General features: G+C 43.6%; 1 protein-coding gene across 8 annotated transcripts in view; it reads left to right on the forward strand.

Annotated features, from left to right (window-relative positions):
• Window positions 1-23653, forward strand: part of RYR1 (ryanodine receptor 1) — a 1068376-nt gene that overhangs the window by 87551 nt on the left and 957172 nt on the right. For all 8 annotated transcript variants that reach the window (XM_069206982.1, XM_069206985.1, XM_069206986.1 and 5 more), the window contains exons 4-5: window positions 7811-7885; window positions 11817-11895. In XM_069206982.1, the coding sequence (XP_069063083.1) occupies window positions 7811-7885; window positions 11817-11895 (154 nt within the window). The remainder of the gene's footprint in view (window positions 1-7810; window positions 7886-11816; window positions 11896-23653) is intronic.

The raw sequence follows: 23653 nt of genomic DNA on the forward strand, positions 1-23653 counted from the left end.
ACTGTATCATTTGGTTTTCCATTGAGTTGAAGCTGAATTTAGATAATTGGTAAACTAGCATCATTCCGCAATGGTGTTGCAGAAAAGTGAGTTTCTAGGAGTGGTTGATGAGAAATGTATGGACGTAGACTCCTTTTTTCAGAAATTCAACATACAGAACACTTTAAACCCAAAAAGAGGGATACGCTATCTGAGACTAAATGGTTAGAGAGCAGATATGGGATTAATCAAATATTGCAAATGGCACCCAGGTTTTGAAATATAATAAGTAGATTGCCCTAGAATCGCCCAGTCTATGTGCGATCAAATGGAGGATCAAGGACTAGCTAACTATTACACAGTGTATCTTGTGTCAAAGGGCAATGGTCAATATTGTCAAGTGGTCACATACATCATTGAGCCTAGCACACTAACCATATTTAGGGATGTTAGCGTTGCTTTAACACCATTTATTTTGGCACTTAAACGGCGCTAACCTAACTCCATATTTATATTTTGACGCTAGACCCATCTAGCATCAAAATAGTTAGCGTCATGCTTAGGATGCGCATAACCACCTTGCCTCAATGAGATGCAAGGTAGGCATTCCCGTCCTAAACACAATGGTAACCCCCTAGCGCCATATTTACCTCCCGGTGCAGAAATGACACACAAGGAGGAGGCAGGCCTAAACAATGGTGCTAAGGCCACTTTGCTCCATTATTTAACATCTGGGCCAGACCAGGCGTTAGGGTGCAGGTAGGCCCATTTACATGGTGAAACACCATGGAATGGGCACAAAGATGCCCACCCCCCATACCACAGGGACACTACAGCAGGAGAGACCCCATCCTAGGTGAGTATATTTTATATTTCCTTAAAGTGCCAATGGGACCCCCTTACATGGGGCCGCCTGCCTGGCACTGGGTATTTTGGGCTTGCCCAGGGGACACCGGTGGACATGACTCCTGTCTAAACTTACACAGGAGTCATTTTTTGGCTGCTTGTGCATCAGTAAATGACGCTAGGCTGACTAGCAGAATAACATTTCCGCTAACCAGCCTAACGTCATTTCTGACCCACTAGCGCCACTCCCCCGATTGCCATACCCCCCGGCTAGCGCCTTTTATTTTGACGCTAGCCATTCCTTAGTGACATTGTGTGTCATTCCATTAATATGGTGCACGGATGGCTTGAGAAAAATGACGCACAACTGCATTATTGCAGTTGTGTGCCATTTTTTTATAAATATGCCCCTAAGTCGTTGGAGACTTCAGGTGAGAGCAGGAATGGTGCAAGGAATTTTAGCGCATACTGCAAAGTATATTTTGCTTGCATGATTGTTCCCTCATTCATTGTAGACCTTCGTTCAAGCCTTTTGTTGTAGGTCTAGGTGTTGCAATATGGTTGTTCCCTGTCCTCTCCTTAAGGAACTGCTGGCCCGATGGAAGAGGATGCATACAGGAATGGGGAAATTCCCACAGGGGACTTAGTGATGGTGTGCCATGTTGGGAGAAGCCTAAAATTGGTGGAAAGATAGCCAACAATGGCAGCAATCCAATACTGCACATGCAAACTTGTGATCAGAATGCGGTTTTGGGAATTACTCTGATTTAATTAATGGAGCGGGACATCTGATGGCAATTATGGTTGTGGTCAGTAATCATGCAGAAGCTGAGTCTTAAAAAGGCAAAGACAATTCTGGTGCAGTGTAAGGGCAGCAGTTTGTATTAGTCCATTTTCAAACATGTGTCCTGAGGTCAGAGAATAGTAAGAAGGAGGCGCTTTTATCATACAAGTGACTTGGAATCAAAGGCCAGCAATGGTGCACTAGTACTGGTATAATACTGCCCAAGTGTACCAGGAGCAGGCCACAAGCATCATGGTGATTTTGTCACACTTATGCCTGGGCTCAAGCTGTATTGCTTAAGTTAACAAGTCTATGAAAAGCCAAAGTAGCATATAATAGTCGCAAAATTTGTATTACAATCACAGTTGGCACATTGGTGAGCATTGATCATGTTGCATAACAGTGTATCTTCAATAGTTCCAAATGAGAAAAATACATAGTATCAACCGTAGAGTGCAGCGGCCAAACGTTTGTTACAATCTACAGACACTGAGGAATGTAGCGATACCAGTGCAGATGTTTTTGTTTAATATATGTTCTGTTCTAGCTATGAAAGGGTCGCAATTAATGTAGAAGGCAAAGGCCGATCCAAACTAAGCAAACTAGTCATTGGAGGATCCATAATAACAAATAGACAAACTGATGCACTGAAGGCCCATCCAGAGTTGTCATGTTACTCTGTACTGGGAAGGGAACTTTAGTGGGGACAGACTGGCTGTTTTAGAGGCTACTATCCTGACAAATGAGGATACCGTCACAAGTGGCAAAGTGGTAGAGACACCAGGGGATCCAAAGTACAGCTGAGAGTAGGGAATACTGCCACACCACATTGACCTCCCTTGATCTCATAAACTAAGAAACCCTCAACAAAGTTTTTACAGCTACCTTTGCCAATTTGTTATCTGTTTGCTCTCAAACATTGACATTTTGCCACAAAATGTAGATACTGAGTCTTCAAGGGGGAACAACTGTGCACCTCCCAGACTCCTGTGCCTCTCCATCCCTCGGGTGCATGTCTCATCACCAGGATTTGTCCACACTATATGTTTTTACTGAACTTGCTGCTGACTGTTGTTTCTTGTTTTGAACTGTTTGCTTTCCGTATGTTTTGTTGCGGCTGCCAGGAAGTTGGTAAGAGAGTTGTGGGCAGTTTGCTAGTCTACGTTTGGAGTCCTGCTCTTGCCATGTTACTCAGTCAGACATGGAGGCACCATCAAGAGTATTGTGAGCTTTGTTTATGTGACTTATTTTGAGATTGTCTTAGTTTCTTTGTGCTTCAAAACTGGTTCTCCAAGAGGGCCAGGGACAGACTTCACTTCTAGCCAGAGACATCATGGTGGTCTTCAATTTTAGTAGACGGATTAGACATTTGCAGTTCTATTTCTTAAGATGCGGTGAAGGGAGAGATATAAAACTAGGACAAGGTTAAAACCCCAGTATGAGAGTGGGCAGTGAAGCAGAACGTTCACTGGCTTTCTGGGGCTTGTTCTTCTGTGAACTCTATACAGATCTTCTCGACCTAGTAGCACTGGCATTAACTAAACCTCCTTAGAGGTGCTAATTGACACAATTTATCCTTTGTTTCCTTTGTCAATGAGAGATCAATGAACACAAATTAAACAACCTCCTCGTGTGGTCAGTCAGGTGGAGGAACACGAACGCTCATTGACGAGGCATGGCTAAGAGATGCCAATTCTCTTGTGATTGTAGGACTCTTTCCCTGTTCCAAAGACAGGTTTTTGCTGAGCTTTGCAGGTCTGTTATCTTAGGGTAATTTATAGAATGTTAGCATCAGCAGTAGACAGTATGTCATGGTCACTAGTGCAAGGATATGGGCCCTCTGGATGCTCTCTGAATGATAAAATACTCAATAAATCATTATTCAGTGGGCCCCTCAGGCCTTTGGGCCCTGGTGCCACTGTACCCGATGCACCAGAGGAAGCTACGCTTCTATTTTGCATAAGATAAACACAGGTGGCCAAAGTGGTTTGACTGTTCTCTTTCAGGAGTGCCTGTTTTGCACAGGCGCACAGTAATTCACACAGAAAACTGGATGGGGAGAGAACATGAAAAAGTGTGACAAAAGAGAGGAGCAGGGGCTGTAAGTAACAGAAGTGCAAGCCTTCTAGAGATCACCCAGGTCAGGACGTAACAGAATTTCAGACAGGCAAGAGACTCTCCAAGTCAAAACGAAACAGAGATTACCCAGGTTTGGAAGCTAGAATTACAGAGAAAGACGGATTCACCACATATGGGAGAGTCAAAAGGTGACACAGCTGAGAGACTACCCATACCAGGATTCGAAAATGAAAATATAGTCTATAGGCAGTCAACGTTTAGATTCGAAAAGAATGCAGAGGTAGTTTAGAGGTGGTCATTGTCAGGGTACGACCGATGGTTAGACACCCTTACTAGCAAAGGATAGGTGCAGGTATTAGTCTAGGTCTGCCCTGCTGAATCTGGAGCAGTACATTCCACTGGAGGAAATTAGACATTCACTTGTTTTCTCTTTGTGTTTTGCTTTATGTCTTGTCTTCTGCGCTTGCAGGTCGATTTGGACAAATGGGTATGTTTACAGAAATTGGCCTGTTGCCTCCTGTTTGCCCTGACTGTTGCCCTCCCCTCTCTATCACCGTATTCCCAGTCCATCACCACTGGGGCTTCCACCTCTCCTCTGCGGCCCGTTTAATTTCCACGCCATGCTCATCCTAGTGCGGGAGTCCAGATTTGATTCCAAGCCTACAAAATTTACAAAAAACAAGGAGTTATTAATAGAAACACATATAAAATAGTATGTTATGGAAAAAAGGAAAACACATAATTTTCAGGTTGAACTGCATTGTTATGGAATGTAAAGCAGTATCGTGCTCCCAACCTGAGTCTATTTGCGTCAGGAGTCTAGGATTTGTTGGTAAAAAGTTTAGAAATTGAGCTTTTTTAAATCAGCGCCATAATTTGTTGAAATACCTTTTTATTTATAGAAACATATTTTTTACAAACATTTAATTATTTGTAGAGCTCGGAATTTATAGAAACACACTAATATATAAAAAACTGAAAATATTTGTAGGAACATGCGATTTATGAAAAAACAACATTATGTTTCGAAATTGATATGGCTTTCTATAGAGACAACACCTTTATAGAATGTCTTTGTTATTTACAGAAATGTGGCATTATTTAGAGTGATCAGTCTACAGGCGTGCATAAGCTATGGAAGCAAAAGCATTATTTGTTGAAGGGCTGTATTGTATATAAAACATATCACTTATGAAAAGCTACAATAATTCCATTATCTATAGAAACATTATTAATTAAGTCAATACAGTATTTATGGAGAAGGTGTTATTTATAGAAAAGTACCATTATTAATAGAAACACATACGTAAAAAAGTAGAAAAACAATATTGTTGATCATTAAAAATATTCACAATATTTAAACACAGGTTTTATTATGTCATAATTAAAATAGATTAAAGAACCAACAACAGCTACTGCCGCCACAGAAATAGCTATGATGCCAGAACGGTTGCTTCAGTACTACTTAAGAGAATTGAAGAATTATTCACAGGCCTTGTTGAGTTAAAAAGAATGAAGCAAAGCGTTTCAGCATATTTGTAAGATCTACTGCTTTCAGAAATAGACATTTGTTGTAGCCAGGAATGCCTTTCAGGGACTAGGGCAGGACACACGCTTAAAATATGAATTTGGTGCCTACACTGACAGTTTACATGATCCTCGTTTGCTGATCGTATGCCTTGTGGATCAGTCAAGAGGCGCATATCAATAGTTCTGAGCTGCAACCATATGGTCAGAATGTAACATATAGAAAGGTAAACTTTCTAGTGTAATATTGTGTATAATGTAATTCAAACAATCTAGGATTTAATTGTAAGCCCATGAGTTCCTTGAATGAAACATATGACAACCTACTGGCCAGAGCACTGCAAAGATCTAATGAGAATCTAATGAGGGTACAACTGCTTCTAGTAATAACATTATTTACACTACCTATGCAGTGTTTATGAAAAATACGTTGAATTTAGAAACCATGTAAAATTTGTGAACGTAGTCCCTCATTTATAGAAAAATATCAATGTAAAAAAGAGTGAAAAATTATCGAAGTGCAGCCCTATCTATAAAAAGGATTGTATTTCCTGGATGATGTGAGGTTTATGCATTCCCGCGTCTTGGCTAGTGTGCTCTGGAGACACGATTTAAGAAGTGCTGTTATAGAAGAGGGAAATTTTATTATGAAGGTAAATCCATCAGGACCCAGTTGAGATGAGCATGCGGTACCTGAGGTAGTGGCCTTTTATGTGATCAGAGTTTTATCTGGACATGCCGCATCAAGGTGGCAGCCCTGGTGAATGACACCTTCTGACCCTACCCCCATCCTTTGACATCTGATGACCCATGACATAATCATTCTTGTGTGTTAATTAGCTGGGTGCTCCTCGTACTGTCTTCTGATTCCTTCTGAACAACTGTTGTCCACCCATCAACTATCCATCAAGCAAATTTTCTTTTGTTGTGGTGCTGTTTGTTTCCCACCACCCCCTAATTCACTGCATGGTACTTCATCCTTTTTCCGTACTTGAAACCTGAAACTTGACATCAGACATCCTCTCTGATCCCTGGGCTGTCGATCAGAGTGTAAAGGTCATTGTTAGATGTGCTGATGTCAGGGTAAGGGTTTTCAGTGAATTTAAACTCAATTATATTTTTTTCAGGATTGTATATATAGCTGATGACCAACGCAAGAAGACTTTCATATACCTCTGAAAAGTGGAAATGGACTAGAGTGAGACTTTAAAGAGTCATAATAGAACCAGTCCAGTGTGCTACAGTGGATGGAATCTATGTGCTTATTCCCCAGTTCTCCCTGAAATAGTCTTTCTGGATTCACACTCATTGAAACAACTGCCCTGAAGACAGCACTGTTAGTGAATGGCATCACTGAGGTAAACGTTCAAGAAGAAATGCTCAAGGAGACAGCCCTACCGAAGACATCCATTCCGCATAGTCTTGTTCAAAGCACACTTGGTATGGTCACAGTCATCTCAGCACAGCCCCTCTCAAAGAGACATGCAGGCATACATACAAGACACATTAACTCAGGAATACATCTGCATAGTCTTATTGGATGAGGTAGTAGTGAAAGAGTTCAAAGCGTACATAACTGCTAGAATTGTCGTTAGCATGTGCCATAGCTCCTGTGACTCAACATCAACAGTGGCCTAAAGAAATGCATCACTAGACTACCATAAACGCCAGCCAACTTGAAGCTGTCCAACTCTTCTTTCCTGGCATAACCATATTTCTAATTTGCCTGCATTCCCTCTCCACTCTCTGTAGTTTTTATTGTTACACAGTCTCTGAGAAGTTATTTAATTGAGTCAAAAATAAATGGCATCATGCAGAAATCATAAACTGAACAGAACACAATTTTTTAATGCACCAGAAAAGAACGTGTTTTGAAGAAAAGCTTTTATTAGGATTGATGATTAATGGAACTGGAGATTTGACAGCCACCCTGATCTTTCTTTCCCCCTGGAAAGAGTATTTTTAACTGAGTTGAGTGTGGTTAACCTATGCAAGTTTATCTAGTGGCCTCGTGAAATGATATACCTCTCTACTAACTAACCAGTGTGCAATTTGAACATGTTAATAAAAATGATCAACACGTTGATGAAATTATTCAAAACAGAGCTGCTGTTGCATGACATAGTTGAGTCACATAATCTCTTTTTGATGGTATAATAGCGGCGACACTAAAACCCTTTTGAGTCTTTCCTCTACATTAAGTGCTGGAGTTCTTAGTGAGCATAGAAGTTGGCCTGGATCAGTTCTATGTATCGTTTCTTGCTGCAGGGACCTGGCAACTTAGCAAAAAAGTTGATAAGTATAGAGAGACACACTTACCTACCTATCTTTTCACCTGCGTATATACAGAAAAGAGACTGACTTATTGTTTGCATTCAAATATTGATTGGACACCCTCCACAATGGGCTGCAGCCGCTTGCCACCATCTACAATGATGGGTTCTTGCAGCATTGCCCGTAGGCATGTGACTGGGCAGAAGGGTTAGGGTGTAGTTCAGACATTTGGTAAAAACATTTGGGCATATAATGCCCAACCACATTGAGTGAATTATTTCGTTCTTATATTGACAGATGTAAAATTTCTTTTGTTTACAGTCATCACAGGGAGGTGGGCACCGGACCCTTCTGTATGGACACGCTATCTTACTTCGTCATTCCCACAGCAGCATGGTAAGTAAGGCATGTTTGAAGTGCGTTTCCCGGCCTGGGTGTGCCCTAGCCTCAGTTGCAGTGGTTTTCCTTGCCACTGAAAACTGGACCTCATCACCACAATTGCTCCTTTCACAGACATTTGGTCCAGGCATTATGTACATTAATCTACTAAGGAACACGGGTTCACATATTTGTTCCGTCATTGAGGAGACTGGAGTGAACTCTTGAGTTCAAATGCCAAAACATGAACCTTAGGTGAGCTCTATCACTTTTTTAGAGGCTTGGTTATGGCCAGCTTTTTTGTTGAGGTTTATACGTTTTAGGTAGGGCAGCACTGTATAATCCATACTTCTTTAGTTCAGTCCTGTGCCACTTACCCTCTCTGGTTCTTAATGGACAATATTCAAATCTTTCATCAACACAGATAGGGGACTGAAGCATGAAGGAGCGTAAAAGGCAAGATTGTAAATTGAGGGCTTTTGTATGAAAGAATCCTCTATCATAGGAGTAGAGTTGCAGAAGTGGGGGTGGACGCTTAAACAGTTTGTCAGTAGCACTGAGTAGTGGATGTTACGAAAGTGCACTCAGGCATTCTTCCTACAGATAATAGGTGTAGATATGAATAGGTATGTCTGGCGAGCCTCCCAGCACTGACGAGAGAGTGGAAGAATTGGAAGCGGAGAAAGTGCCTGTTATTTAAGAGTGGTAGAATGATTGTTTGTGCTGGGGCATGGAATGTGGAATTAGTGCAGGCATGATATTGGAATACAGTATTTTGATCATCAGCATAAATATGACTACTTGCAGGACAATAGGACAATCTTTATTAGTAGGTTTCTCCACATTGTGACTGTCCTGTAGAAAAACCTATAGGACAATGTTTTCCAACAAGGGACCTTAGTACAAACCTTTTTGTGACAGATCCAGCAAGCAAGATGTCATCAAACTAAATTATATTTGAGAAAAATTGTAAACTAGATTGCAGAGGCAATGGGATAATGTCAAGCGTGGAAGGCTAAGGCAGCTCCTGAGCAGAGTTTGGTTTACTACATGTAAATGACATATAGTAGTTGCAGTCTGGAAAATAGCTTTAACTGATTTCCTCTGTGGACAGCATCCACAGATTCATTAGCAAGCCTCAGTCTCCTTAAGCACCTATTCTATTCACCGTTTTTATAAAGCACATGGTTACCTGACAACGGGCTTCCCTGCGCTGGTGGCTTTAGCAGAATGAGGGTAAGTAAACTACTTATGGGAAAATATAGGTTTTTAGCTGCTTTGTGGAACTCATTAAATTGTTTCTGTTCATAGGCTGATGGGCTGGAAGTTCCAGAGTTTGGGTGCAAGATAAGTGAAGGACCAACCTCCACTTCTCGCTCGCTAGACTCTGGGAACAACAAGAAGATTAAGGTTGTTGGACCTGAGGGCCCTATTAGTCCAATAGGGTGTGATCAGCTGATGAAGCACGTTGGACCACTATGTGTTTTCCCAATATATAAGACATAGTACCTTTAAATGTACTCTGCCACTCCTATGCAGCCAATGGAGAGTTTTCAGTGCTGCCGGCGCTGACCGCATTTTAGGAATACCTAACAGTATTCGAGTAGCAGCGTTCTGAACAATTTGATGTTTTTTAATAACCGTTAAGGTGTCAAAGAATCAGTCCTTAGATCACTGTTCTTCGTGACTCGACTGGGAGCCATTTCATAGTTTTCCATAATGCTCCTAGGAGGCCAAAGCAGGAGCTAGCTACCTTCTTTACTTGAGAGGCCATAGAGAGATGATTTCCAAAGTAATCCCATGGCTCTTAACCTCCAGTTTGGAAAGTGGGTGTTCCCCTAGGAAAGGAGGCCCACTACTCTGCTCCCAGAGGATTGGATTATTGCCCACTACCAGGACCTCTGTTTTCTGCCCCATTTAATTGCAGACAGCTGGCACCGTCCATTTAGGCACCTTCTCTAAGCAGCTATTGAGTTTCATATAGGTGGAGTCTATGTTGGTAGACAGTGAGTTGGAGTTATGTAGGATTGAAAAATCCTTTGATTTATGGCAGAGGTAGTGAATACAACAGAGAAAACATTCACGGAATTCCCTTCAATATAGGGATAGTATGGTGGAGGAAATTTCACTCTTAGATTATCCTCCAGATATGGCACCTGCTTTACATTGGGTGATTTTTCTTTACCCAAAAACACTAATGGCCGGTTTACAGTTTGGTGGATGAATTACTCCATCACAACCTACAGATCTCCTGTTCATCTTAATACAAATGCCGTAGGATATAATGTACTTGTACCAAGGTGGATGATATATCCATAGTGTTGTGAGGAAGTAACCCGTCTGCCAAATTCTATATCAGGCCCTAAGTTATGCCCTTACTATGTTATTCATTGGGTATCAAATTATTTTCTATTTGTTAAACTTTTCAAACACAAATTACTTTATTTGACTTTGCAAGGCAATGTTATTTAAAGGTAAATCAATCAATTACACACCATTGTAGCAAATTGTCTCTGAGCTTATTAATTCTGTGGAATATGGGTCCACGCATGCAGTTACGGTTGGAAGACTGTTTCTTTGTTCAGTTTTTATGTTTATTTTACATAATATACTTTGATAAACCTTAAACCACAATCTACACAAATGAGCCTAATCTGGACGGATATTGCATTGGATTAGTTTAGATTTAGTTGGATCATTAGAATTATTAGTATAGAAATAACTTGAAGAATCACCTGAAGAAAGTGGCTAAGATTAAGAATATGTCAAAAACAATAAGCAGAGTTAGAATGCAGGCTATAACCCATCGATTAGATCTGAGAACATTATCGAAATGAAAACTGGCCCACAAACTAAGGGCAGCCCCCCTAATATCTAATAGATAATTTAAAACTCAGAGTTACATTCCCTTGTATGAAATTTAGATTTATGCCTGTATCATCTTGGAGAAAAAAACAAAAACCTAACTTTCTAATAGAACTAATTAAAACATTTTACGTATCTTGCTACAATGTTCCTCATTGCTCCAAGTACGAAAAATAATGTTGAAACTTCTATTGAATTAAATTCTCAGCACAGCAAGATTAGGAGTGAGGCTGTTACCCACTCAAAATTGCCATGCATCGCTCCTACTATGACTTTTACCCTAGGTGGATTTTGGAGATTTTTGCACCAAATCTGCATGTCCCGGTATTTACTGGGTATTTTTCCCTGGTATATTTCTATAGGTTTGAACTACCAAACTTTACCTGGGGAAAATTATTAGTATGACGTGATTGCCGCTGAGCTTGTAATTCCGATATGTGCAGTAGCAGAAAATACCTCACATGTCGGAATTGACCGGGGCACTAGGGAACATGCTCTAGTACATAAAACAAACTCCTTTTTATAGATGAAATGAGCGATTCATGTTCCACAACTTGTATAGTCATATGTCTTCTAAATTATTAGAGAGCAATATTTGGAATACACTCTGAAAGAATAATAGGGATGTAATTGAGATGCCCCTAATGAGGTTTGTTATGTTTTGGACCTCATAGGGTATATGCGCCTAGGCATAATATAAATAAGGCAACGTGAAATGATCATTCTGAATTTCTCTCTTTTAATCTGTAACATATATTGGTATTTTTTATATCACACTGTTTTTGAATTTGATGTGTTTTGTAAACACCTTAATTATTTTACAGCGGATGATGTGATAAATTATATTTTATTTTTTAAAGAATATAAAGATCTTCATATTTGTAAAGGTTTTCAGATATAAGTGAGGGAATATGTCTATGGGTGCCTCATGGAGTGTAGAAAGGCTGATCCAATGTAGGTGTGTGTAGGTTCACCAGATGTGTCATCCTTCACTCAACTGGCCTGAATATAGGTAGTTTTAAGGATTCGTTGGATTGTGCCATAAACAGCTTCAACTAACCACATGCTTCTCATTTGCATTTAGTATTTAAGTTGCCTGACCACCTCGAGATCGCTCACCGACAAATTAGCGTTTGATGTGGGCCTGCAAGAGGATGCAACAGGTATGTACATTCCTAATACATGCTTTGCATTGGAAGGGCTCACTATGATAAGGTTTCAGTGTGTTCCTGTAAAAAAGACACAATCTAGCCCTACAAGAGGAAATATATAGGGACATCCTTTGACATTCATCCTTTTTATCATAGTAGGGATTTCTTGAAAATTTTTCTTGTTTTTCTTTAAACACCTATATCTCGAAACCTGACTTTGATGCGCTTGTAAGTATACTAAGCAAGGTATTGCATAGCAGCAAAAGCTGTCTTCTAAACTTGTTTGCTGATGGTTTTACTGACAGAAAGGTATCCCAGCATGTGACCGTGACTGCCTATCGCCGTTATGTGTGTGTTAGAACTTCCGTGGTACAGTTTAAGCTTCCAGAGGGGCCCAGTGAGTCTTTTATCCTTCCAAGATCTCTAGAAGGAGCGTATTTAGTTAGAAAATAGTAAACATTATATTTTTTAATTCAGCTGTTATGGGCTGTGCAATAAAGATTTAAGTTATAAATGGTTACTCAACTGCTGAGGCAGAGTTCACCGTGTAAATTATCCTATAATTCATGATCACCAATATTAAAGTTAGGTATGCAAAACAATCTTTTTGCAGCCATGTTATCAATTCAGAAAAGCAGTTCAAAATATAATTGCCCCTTACGAGTCACAGGTTGCTTCTTGCTTTGACACGTATGGAAATGTGAAATGGAAGTTCAATGTGAAGATGTAGATATTTTCATCGAGATATGAAGCAGGAGTTTGAAAGAATTCCAGTCTAAAAGAGGGTGTCTCAATTTGAGATCTGCACCGACACAACCAAATATGAAGCTGTAGTTTATGTAGCAGATATACTAAACTAGTCTTCCTTGCTTGGCCTTGATTCAAGGTACTGGGGAATAGGGGGCAATATTTACTACACCCAGTAAATGCTGCTACCTCGGGGGGCATGGTCAACATGGTGGCCGGAGCGGACGTGTGATCCGAGCTCCACTCGCGGCCCACCACTTATTAGCGAAATTCTGGCATCCCTGCAGCCGTCTAAACACTAGAATCGGCTGCGCAGGGACTTCAGACGTCGGTCGCCACCCCAATTGAAGATCGGGACATTTCGAGAGGGCAACGCGGCTCCGCGCACGGACCGTGACGAAGGGGGAAAGGCCTCCCCCCTCTGACGAGGCCCAGCGACGGATCCGGGAGAGGCCGCAGCGGACCACAGAGAAGTGCCGAGACGGGGCGGCAGCCCCCCCCCAACTACAGGTACGACCCCCCTCCTGAGTGCCACGAAGCGCTGGAAGTAATCCTCGCGCGCGGCGGCAACAGGGACGTGCGGCATTCGAATTTCCATGCCGCGTACAAAAACATCGTAACGGGGAGACGGAAGAAGAGACCCCCAGCTTCCCCCTTCACTAGTAAGCGCGGCCCCCAGGACAGCGGCGGGGGGACGAGGCAGAGCGGCAACCCCTAAAATGAAAAAATAAAAAGGATAAGCGCGGTCCCCCCGCCCCCGGGATAAGCGGGGCGCTGGTGTTGCCTTTCGGGCGAAACAATTGGAAATGTATTTGAAGGAAGAGACGGCTGTTCTTGCAAACCACGAACAGCACATCGAGTCGAGAAGACAGAAGAGGGCCCTCTCGGCACCTTCCTTCGCCGGTGAGCCGGTTCCCACAAAAGCAGAAGAAGGGGAAGAGGAGAGCACCGTAGTGCAGGAAGGAAGGCGGGAGAAGAAAGAGGAAGAAAGGCGAGCGGTATAGGAGAGAGCAGAAAGCAGTGGAAGGGAGAGCAGCGGAGAAGGGAAAGGCGAAAGCAGGAAAAAAAAAAAGTGAGTGAAAGAAGAAAGGAAGAGAAAGCAACAGAGTAAGAAAAAAAAAAAACATTGTCGATCACTCATGACTATATAGCCACCCTGGCTCGCCCAACACGTACAGGACATCATCAGTGCAGAGGACTTGTGAGGGGAGAGCAAAAGTAAAATAAAACGAAGCAGAAAAAAAAATGGGGTGTGAGGCCCTGAAGCGAATTCAATGATCTGATACGTCACTCAAACGAAACGCAACACACGGCAAGACCCAATAAACAATGTAACCACGACGAGTGCAACCATGGGCAAAACAAAACCTCCGAAGGCACATTCGAATGCAGAAGCCGAGACCACCTCTCCCGAAGGAGAAACGGGAACCCAAACTAACGCTCTGCAAAAGATGTCTGACACCACGGCCGCTCACTCAACACAGTTTGATAAAGTGCTGCAAGCAGTACTAGACACAAAGACCTCACTGGAAGGAAAAATAGACTCAGTGGTACTGGAAGTTAATCTCCTTCGCACAGACCAACGGAAATTGGCAGAGAGAGTCACCATCACTGAATCGGAACTCGAAACAGCCCAGCCGGCAATAGCAGAGTTGAAGGCTCAAATCCAGCGAATGGAAAGTGACATAACATCGCTACAACGCAGAGCTGAAGACGCTGAGAGTCGCTCACGCAGGAATAATGTAAGGTTTCTAGGGGTCCCGGAACGAACAGAACTTCCGAACGCTGAACACTATCTGGAGCAATGGCTCAGTGACACGGTGCTACCTCAGGCCACCCCACAAACGCTGGTAATAGAGCGAGCACACAGTGTCCCGGGTGGACCACCCCGGCCAGGCGCCCCACCCCGCCCACTGATAGTAAGGTTTCCAAACTACAGGGACCGAGGCCTAGTGTTGCAAAGCTTCCGAAATAAATGGCCTGTCCGCATGGAGAACGCCGAGATAACAGCATATCCTGACTACACGATGGAAGTCCAGCGCAAACGCGCCACTTTTGGCGACAGGACTCTCTTCTTCCCATCCGCAGAAGACACATGGACATGGCTGCATGCCAAAGGCCTGGTAGACCCAGTGATGGAACCCGATGGACATGGTGAATGGTTGGTACAACGCCCTGGAAGAAAAAAGAAAACCAACTCCAGGATCAAAAACCGACCAACAAAATCTCAGGCTGCAGATGCGCAGGCACAGGTCCTCAAAGTGGCAACAATATTCGCATCAACGCAATCATTGACCAGAACTGAAAACAAAGACTCGGACTCAAACTCTTCACAGGGTTGCCCTAGCCCACCCCCTCTTCGCTGCTCATGTTTGGCCCCGCTCTGACCCCACGCGCAGCAGATGACATATGAAACCGCGCAAGCAAGCTAACAAAAATCAGGAAACTACTTCATTAGTGACACAATAGAACAACAACGTGAAACACAATTGGGCCATGGCTGCTTGGGCTAACATGAATCGATACGCACAGGACAGGCTAAACCCTTCCGGAAGCAAGAACAGTAAACGAATGCCTGGAATGACAGGCAAGAATAGACTGGCTCCAAAGTGTCGGAAGCAGATACAAGACCGGACGACCAAGCTGGGCAGGGATGTAAGATCATCCAGGTGGGCCATGGACAGCGGTAAGCCCGGATCTCCTTTGACCACGTCTCCACATCCAGTAGGAGCACCGAATGGACTTGAGTTTGAGTAATGTAAAGGATGGCACCGGTTGTGCCACACAGTTTATCATAGTTTTGGTTTTTGTTAGTATTAGTTCGCCAATACACACATTCCATAAGGGGTCACAGATAGTATGCCCAGGGGGGGAGGGGACTCAAGGGGAAGATGCTGAATCAATGGGGATCTACAATCACTGCAGTGAACCCATCAAGGGAAGCAAAACTAACTCTATGGCCACTTACAATATCTTAACCTGGAACGTGAGAGGGATGGCCAATATAAATAAATGCAATAGAATTTATAATTATCTTAAGTGACATAAAATACATATAGCAATATTGCAGGAGACACACCTCACAGCAGAAGATCTAAGTAAATTAGATAGGAAATGGTCAGGAAGGATATAGGGCACTGACATATCGACGTACACAAGAGGTGTGCTGATATGGATAACCCCCAATGTCCCCTACACAGTGAAGCACACACAAATAGACAAAGATGGCAGATATGTCCATTTAAGAGGGGAACTGGACGGGAAACAATTGTGCATCACAGGTATATATGCACCTAATATCAAACAGACGGATTTTCTGCTGTCCACTTATGCAACACTAACATGAGACCCACTGATACCTAGCATATGGGGGGGAGATTTCAACTGCGTACCCGATGCAAACATGGATAGATCCCACCCCCCACTAGAATGCGCACCAAGTAGAAGATTATCCCAAGCATTAGGAAACTGGATGACAGATAGAAGATTACATGACGTATGGCGAAGCTTACACCCCACGGACAGAGAGTATTCCTTCTTCTCCCCTGTACACCAACTACACACCCGTATAGATCTGCAATTATACACAAGTGAGCTTACTCAATCACTAATCAAGGCATTCTACCTAGCTAAAACAATATCAGACCACTGCCCCCTAGTAACTGCAGTGCGTTGGGGCAGAGCACACACACGCACACCCACCTGGCGCTTACAGCCGTCCTTACTACGTGACCCCCCCTTCCGAGAAGAGTTAGCAGAGGGAATAGATTCATATTTTAAAACAAACACAAACACGGCTTCGTCAAGAGCAATGGAATGGGACAGCCACAAGGTTGTGATAAGAGGCTTGTGTATGGCAGCATCAGGCGGAGTCCGTAAGATATTACATAAGGAGTTATGTGATACTGAGAGAGGATTGAGGGAAGCGGAGAGGACGGCAGGACAGAATGGGGAGCTGAAAAAACAATGGGCTGAAACTGATGCGCGCTTACGAAAATATGACTACCAGCACTACACAGCGTGAATACACGCCGAAGGCGACCGATCCAGTAGGTTGCTGTCCTGGCTATTAAGAGGCGAACAGCAATACTCCAATATAAACGCCATCCATACAGATGAAGGCAATATAGTTAATACACAGTTAGAAATCAATAAGACCTTTAAACAATATTATGCCACCTTATACAAGGCAAACCCCCCCGCCTGAACAGCAAATAAGTGCATTCTTTCAGACACCTCAATTAACCAAGCTGACGGAAGAACAGCAGTCAGAACTAGAAAAACCCATAGCACTGGAGGAGATCCAACAGGCGCTGAAACAAATGGCACATAATAAAGCACCAGGGGGGGACGGATTCCCAGCAGAGTACTATCAGGCGTTCTCTACGCAAATAATAGCACCATATTTAGAAATGCTACAAGAAGCTTTAGAAAAAGGTCACCTTCCAGAATCTCAGCGAGAGGCAATTATAGTGGTCCTCTACAAAAAAGGACACAACCCACTAGATGTTCGATCCTACCGACCATTGTCCCTTTTAAACTCTGACTGTAAATTGCTAGGGAAGGTGCTGGCAAACCGTCTTCTCCCACTAATGCCAATACTAATCCACCCGGATCAATCCGGTTTCATGCCAGGCCGCAGTACACACACAAATATTAGATGCCTTTTACGGCTAATAACCGAAACCCCAAGATTAGATTATACAAGGACGGCGGTTTCACTGGATATAGAAAAGGCATTCGACACACTGGGCTGGCCATACCTGATGAGGTCCCTAAAAAATATGGGCTTCGGCAATACATTCATAAGATGGATAAAAACACTATATGCAGATCGAAAGCAAGAGTGAAGACGGGAGAAACTATATCAGAGAGATTTGTAATAAGCAGAGGTACCAGACAGGGATGCCCATTGTCAACGCTATTGTTCGCACTAGCAATTGAGCCACTTACAGCACAACTGCGACATGAAGCTCCAAAGTGGGGCATTCCAGATGGAGAAGCACATAATGTCATCTCTCTATACGCAGACGACGCGCTGATATATTTGCGCAGTCATTCGGAATCCCTGTCAGACCTATTACACCTGCTAAATACATTTGGAGATATATTGGGCCTACAGGTAAACTGGGCAAAATCATGTCTGTTCCCGATGCAATTAATACCAGACCCCCAAAGAGAAATAATCTCTACACATAAGTTGCAATGGTGCTAAACCACTTTCAAATACCTAGGGGTACAAATATATCATGACGAGAAGGACCTCAGAGAAGGTAATTTAGACCGAACGATCAGGTCTATAAGAAGTTCAATGCCCTTTTGGTGCTCACTCCCACTGTCACCTATGGGAAGAGTAGCAATAGCTAAAATGATCATACTACCACGAATGCTGTACTACTTCTCTGCATTACCACTTAAGCTCCCCGAGAGCTACTTTACACCCCTAGCTAGCCTGCTGACAGATTTGATTTGGAACACAGGTCGCCACCGAGTAGCCCTGACCAGGACCTACCTGCCACTGGAGAAGGGAGGGATGGGAGCACCCCAATTCGAATTATACTATGCAGCGGCACAAATACACTGGGTTATGGACTGGTCATGCAACCCAAATGGCTCGGAGGGGCGAATGGTAGACACCCTGCTGGGACAATCGGATGCGATAAACTGGCTCATTGGCCAAGACAAACCAGCGCATAACAGCAATATCTTGCTGGAAGTTGCGGACTGGATATGGCGCCGATATGTGATATCGACAGGGCGTATACCACCATACTCACCCAGAATCCCACTACTAGCTACCCCAGGACTACACAACATAACACAACAATTTAAACTAGCAAACTGGGTCGATAAAGGTATTAACACAATTGGCGATATATTCAAAGAGGGACACTTCTTATCATATGAAGCACTGACAGACAGGTTCAACCTAGGTAAGGGTGAATTCCTCGCATACAGGGCGCTACAACAAGTGGTGCGCAAAACATGGGGAAATGGCAGCAATGAACCTAACACCGCACCAGTGCTCCATGAATTACTGACAGGGGCAGGCACACAAACAGATATATCCTGGATATACCGTACACTACAGAATCACCCAGAAGAGGTCCAAACACAAGCAAAAAGCAGATGGGAGACGGCACTGCTGGCACCGTTGCCCACCAAAAAATGGAATACGGCACTGACAAACACAAAAGATGTATCGCGAAATACCCGCTTCCGATACACACAATTCAATTATTTACACCAGACCTACCTCACTCCAGCTAAAATAAAACGCATGTTCCCACAATCTAATCCGGAATGCCCGAGATGTGGGACACCGGAGGCAGATTTTCTACACATGACATGGAGTTGCCCACCGATACACCGCACATGGCAGGAAGCAACGACACAAACAGCCACCTGGTCGAGACTACCCCTCCTCCCCTCCCCAGAGTCCTGCCTACTAGGGATACGCACGCGAAAAGGGGAAGACAAACAAAAACACAAATGTGCTGATCTTGCTCAAACGCTTAATCGCTATACAGTGGAAATCACCCTTCGCACCAAACATACACCGCTGGACACAAGAGAAGCTGCACTGGGCTAAAGCAGAAACACAAGTGCTGCATACATTAAGTGACAGTGGGGTGGTAATCAAGGGGACAGATATATGGGATTCTATCATAGAACAACTGGAACAAAAAGATGATACTCGACCCCCCTGAACCAGATTTACGTCTACTCTAGGAGTAGATACACTTGAACGTCATTACTCCGTGAAACTTAGATAACATGAAAGCAGAAGACTCATCTTTACAATTTAACCTGGGCCGCAGACCCCCCCCCCCCTAATGCCAGCCCCCTCCCCCCCCTGGATACACCCCTTCCTCCCACTGGGCTAATTCTTTACACATCACTGGACATAGACCGATACCACATATGAGCAATATAACTTACCCATGGCGTCATTTGTTATTGTTGGCTTTTTTTTTTTCTCTTTTTGTATTATTTTCTAATTGAATATACAATGAACGATCTGTTGATACATCATGCAAATTGCAGAGACACAACAAATGTAATGATAAACTGATGTAACAATGTGGAGATATGCTCAGCCAAATGTAAACAACGATAAAAATCAATAAACAGATTTAAAAAAAAAAAAATGCTGCTACCTCAAGGTGAGGTATTTATCAGGTGCAGTAAATACCACCTCTTCTGACATTTTCTAGGAATAGTATGCAAAATCAGTGTTTTCGAACAAACTTTTGCCAATTTTGCCATGTTTGTGCCATTCACTGTACGACAGTGTTGTACGACAATTGCCCCTCTACTCCTAAGGCCCGTTAGATTTCTGTCTGCTCTCTGATTTGGATTCACAGAAATGTTTTGCAGCTCCTGTACTTAGGAGCACAAAACAGCTGTTTTAAATCACTAAGTCCAAGTCCAGATGTATTCGCCAAATCAGGATTTAAGGCATTTTATAATAGTTTATAATAGAAAATGGGCCATCATGCAAATGCAAAATTATGCATGATTCATCTGAAGCCTGCCAAACTCTAGGATGCCCCTGCACAGTAGTACTCAGAATTTGACTGATATTTTGCCCAAAAATAGTCATCCTCTTAGGTGTTCATGTCCTGTGTCTGTCAGACTTTAGGAGTGTGACAGATAGCTGTTATACTCTGTGTGTGTTCCTGCCCTTTGCCTCTCAGACTAAGGATATGTTGCGTCTCGATGTCTGTCAGACTCCGGAGGTGTTCATGCCTGTAGTGAGCCACCAGACACTACAATACATTGTAGGGTTGCACTTGCACACATCCTGAGTGCCGGACTCGGTCCAAGAGTTTAAATAAAGAGGACTTGCCACTCGGGGGTGGTCTACGTAAATCCCACGTACTGAGTGTCCCGTGTGTACTTTGCGCAGTGGTGTTAGGCCTCTCTTGTTTAATGTGCCACAAGATGCCTGCACACCTACCTGTGTACATTGGCATTGAGGCGGAAGTGCCCTAGCACATGGGGGAGACAACCTGTGGGGCAAGTGCCTACCTTGTGCGTTAGTACTCCAGGGACGGATGCTGTGCAGTGGAATGGCAGTGTGACACTGTTGAGGCCAGGAGCAGCGTCATCGGAGCACTGTGCAGCCGCACCCAACAGGCAGAACAGCAGCAAAAACAGCCTTAGGCTCTTGGAGTTGGAGATGATGAAGTGAGAACGCACACGGCAAAGGGAGGCTGAAGGTGAGCAACATCAGCCACGACCGAACAAGTCAACCTAGTGGAGACCTAAGAGCACGTGGCTGCAGCGTGCCTGCAGGAGGCAGCGGAAGGAGAGTGTGGGTGGCCCGTCAGATAGGGTGCAACGATTGCTAGCAGTGAAGATGGTAATACTGAGCATGTCATATTAGGCTACAGCAAAGACAAGGTATAAAGATTACTCTATATTACAAGATAGTATGTAGGGCATGCAAACTTCCGAGAGCTTTATTTTTTTTAAAGAGGACAATCAAAAAGCAACCCCACCAAACAATATAGAGTGATATATAATTAGCAGATAAATGATGCACACAATCTAAGACATGCCCAGGTGGTTACAATAAGCATTGGCGAGTCTAACGAAAGTCAGAAGGAGAAGCTCATCAAGCATGAGCATGTGCAACTCCGCAAAAAAAAAATAGACACATGTCATAGCCTCAGCAAAGAGCCACTCCTGCAGCCCAACAGCCAAATAACACCCACTACTCGTTTGTACTTTACAACTTTTCCGTTACCTAGTGGATCCAGCAAGGGCAGTGCAGCGGTGTCTCAAATGGATTAGGAGACTACAACATTATTTTTGTGCCACGCGCGAGAGCAATGGCGCAGTCAAACAATCCATGCTGCACATGGGAGACATTGAACGGAATTAATTATTTGAAGACCTACCAAACACCGGAGCAGAGGATGCTGCAGTAGCTGCACTGAACAGGTATTTTGACCCCCAGTTGAACCCAAACTTTGAAAGATTCAAACTTAGACAGTTGCAACAATCATAAGGGGAGTCTGTAGACATATTTTTTGCGCTGCCTCACAAGCTGGCAAGTACGTGTTCTGGAATAGATTAAACAGAATGAAATCAGGGCACAGCTGATGCAGGTCTTCTAATTTCAGAAAACTTATCCTGTGGCAGCCTGGCATCTCCTTGGACGATATTTTAATCCTGGCCAGGTCGCACAAATTACCCGCTAGATGGAATCAGCCTTAGCAGGACACACGTCAGCACCAGCATCATCTGGGGAGGTCAAGGAGGAACGGGTTGAGGATTTGAAGTGGCAGCCTCTGAGGTCTAAAGAAAGGACCAACGGCAAAAGGAATGACTCCATGTGTAGCAACTGTGGGCTGATGCGTCATACTCCCTGTGGATGCCCAGCACAAGGAAAACAATGCCTGAAATGTGGTCAGACCAACCACTTTGCAAAGGTCTGCAGATTGTCCAACACAAGAGAGACCCCAGTCCTAGGAGGAAAGATATTTGGCAGTTGTCGCTTGAAGAAGGAACACAAGGAGCAAAGTGGTTGGCAGAGACGTCTGAAGAGCGTTGGAATGATGAAGAAGAGGACAAAGTATTCAATATCTCTTTCACAGGGCGAAACAATCAACAGAAAAGACTGCCACCCATTTGTCATGTGACTGTGTAGGGAGTGGAAATAGCGGCTCTCATTGACATATGAGTGTTGGTAAACATCATTGATGCCAAACAGTTTTCAAATTGGAACCCCAGCTGGAGATTGCACCCACCAAAGTGATGATATACACCTATGGAGGCACTGAGTCCATTCCGCTGAAAGGGGTCATCGAGGTGGAGGTTGTTATAGGCAGCACCAAAACACAAATTAAGTTTCATGTAACTCAAGAAAACACTCAATACTGATTAGTTGCCACACAGCGGAAGATCTCGGCCTGGTCTTCTTTGCATGACAGATTCTTGAGTCTCATGCAGATGCCATTCTGAAAGAGTTTCCAGAACTATTTCAGGGCCTTGGCTGTCTAAAAGGTGAACAGGTGAAGCTCCACAATAATGATACAATTAAGCCAGCAGCACTGCATCACAGTAGGGTACTTTTTCATCTCGGTCCACTGGTAGCACAGGAGTTGGAGCAACTAGACTTATCTGGGGTCATATAAAAAGTGTTCAGGACCACTCTGTGGGTGTCACCGTTGGTCATAACCCCGAAATCCAAACAACCTGGTGCTATTCGACTATGTATCAACAGGAGACTACCCAACAAGGCCATTTGCAGAGAGAGACACATAGCAACCACTATAGATGATATTGTGGCTGATTTAAATGTGGCAAAGTGGTTCTCCAAGATTGACCTGAACTCAGGGTATCATCAATTTCTGTTGGAGGAGTCTTATTGATACATAACAACCTTTTCCACCCATGTGGGGTTAAGGACATTTAAACACCTCAGTTTGGGTGTTTCTTCTGCTGCAGAAGTCTTTGAAGATGCCATAAGGGAAGTTTTGTCTGAACTTATTGGAGTAATAAATGTGAGTGATGATATCCTCATCTTTTCAAACACCCTGGAGGAACATCACGCCAGACTGCAGGCCACTCTCCAGCACCTGGCGAAGAGAGGGTTGACTCTCCACCACCAGAAATGATCGTTTTACACAAAAGTTCAGGTGGTAATTGACCATAAGCCTCTTGCACCACTGTTTTCAGGCACTGCCAGGAAGGGCCACTCCAAATCGAAAGGTGGGCAGTTCAACTCCAACAATACTCTTTTGATGTGGTGTAAACGATTTAGAGGAATACTCATGCCATCCCCTGGTCACTGCCCCACTACCCAGCAGGAGGAAGATTCTAGAGTAGAGGGTTTCCTCCGATTGGTGACTGAAACAGCGTGTCCCCCAGCATTGTCCTTGCTGGAAATTGCAGAAGCCACCTAGACTGACAGTTGTCTGCTGAGGGTATCCAAAGCACTGCGAGGACACCAGTGGAGAAATTTCCTTGATGGAGCTTTTGGTCTTATGAGTGAAGAACAAGCAACATG

This window comes from Pleurodeles waltl, chromosome 9 (assembly GCF_031143425.1).
Source record: "Pleurodeles waltl isolate 20211129_DDA chromosome 9, aPleWal1.hap1.20221129, whole genome shotgun sequence".
NCBI lineage: Eukaryota > Metazoa > Chordata > Amphibia > Caudata > Salamandridae > Pleurodeles > Pleurodeles waltl.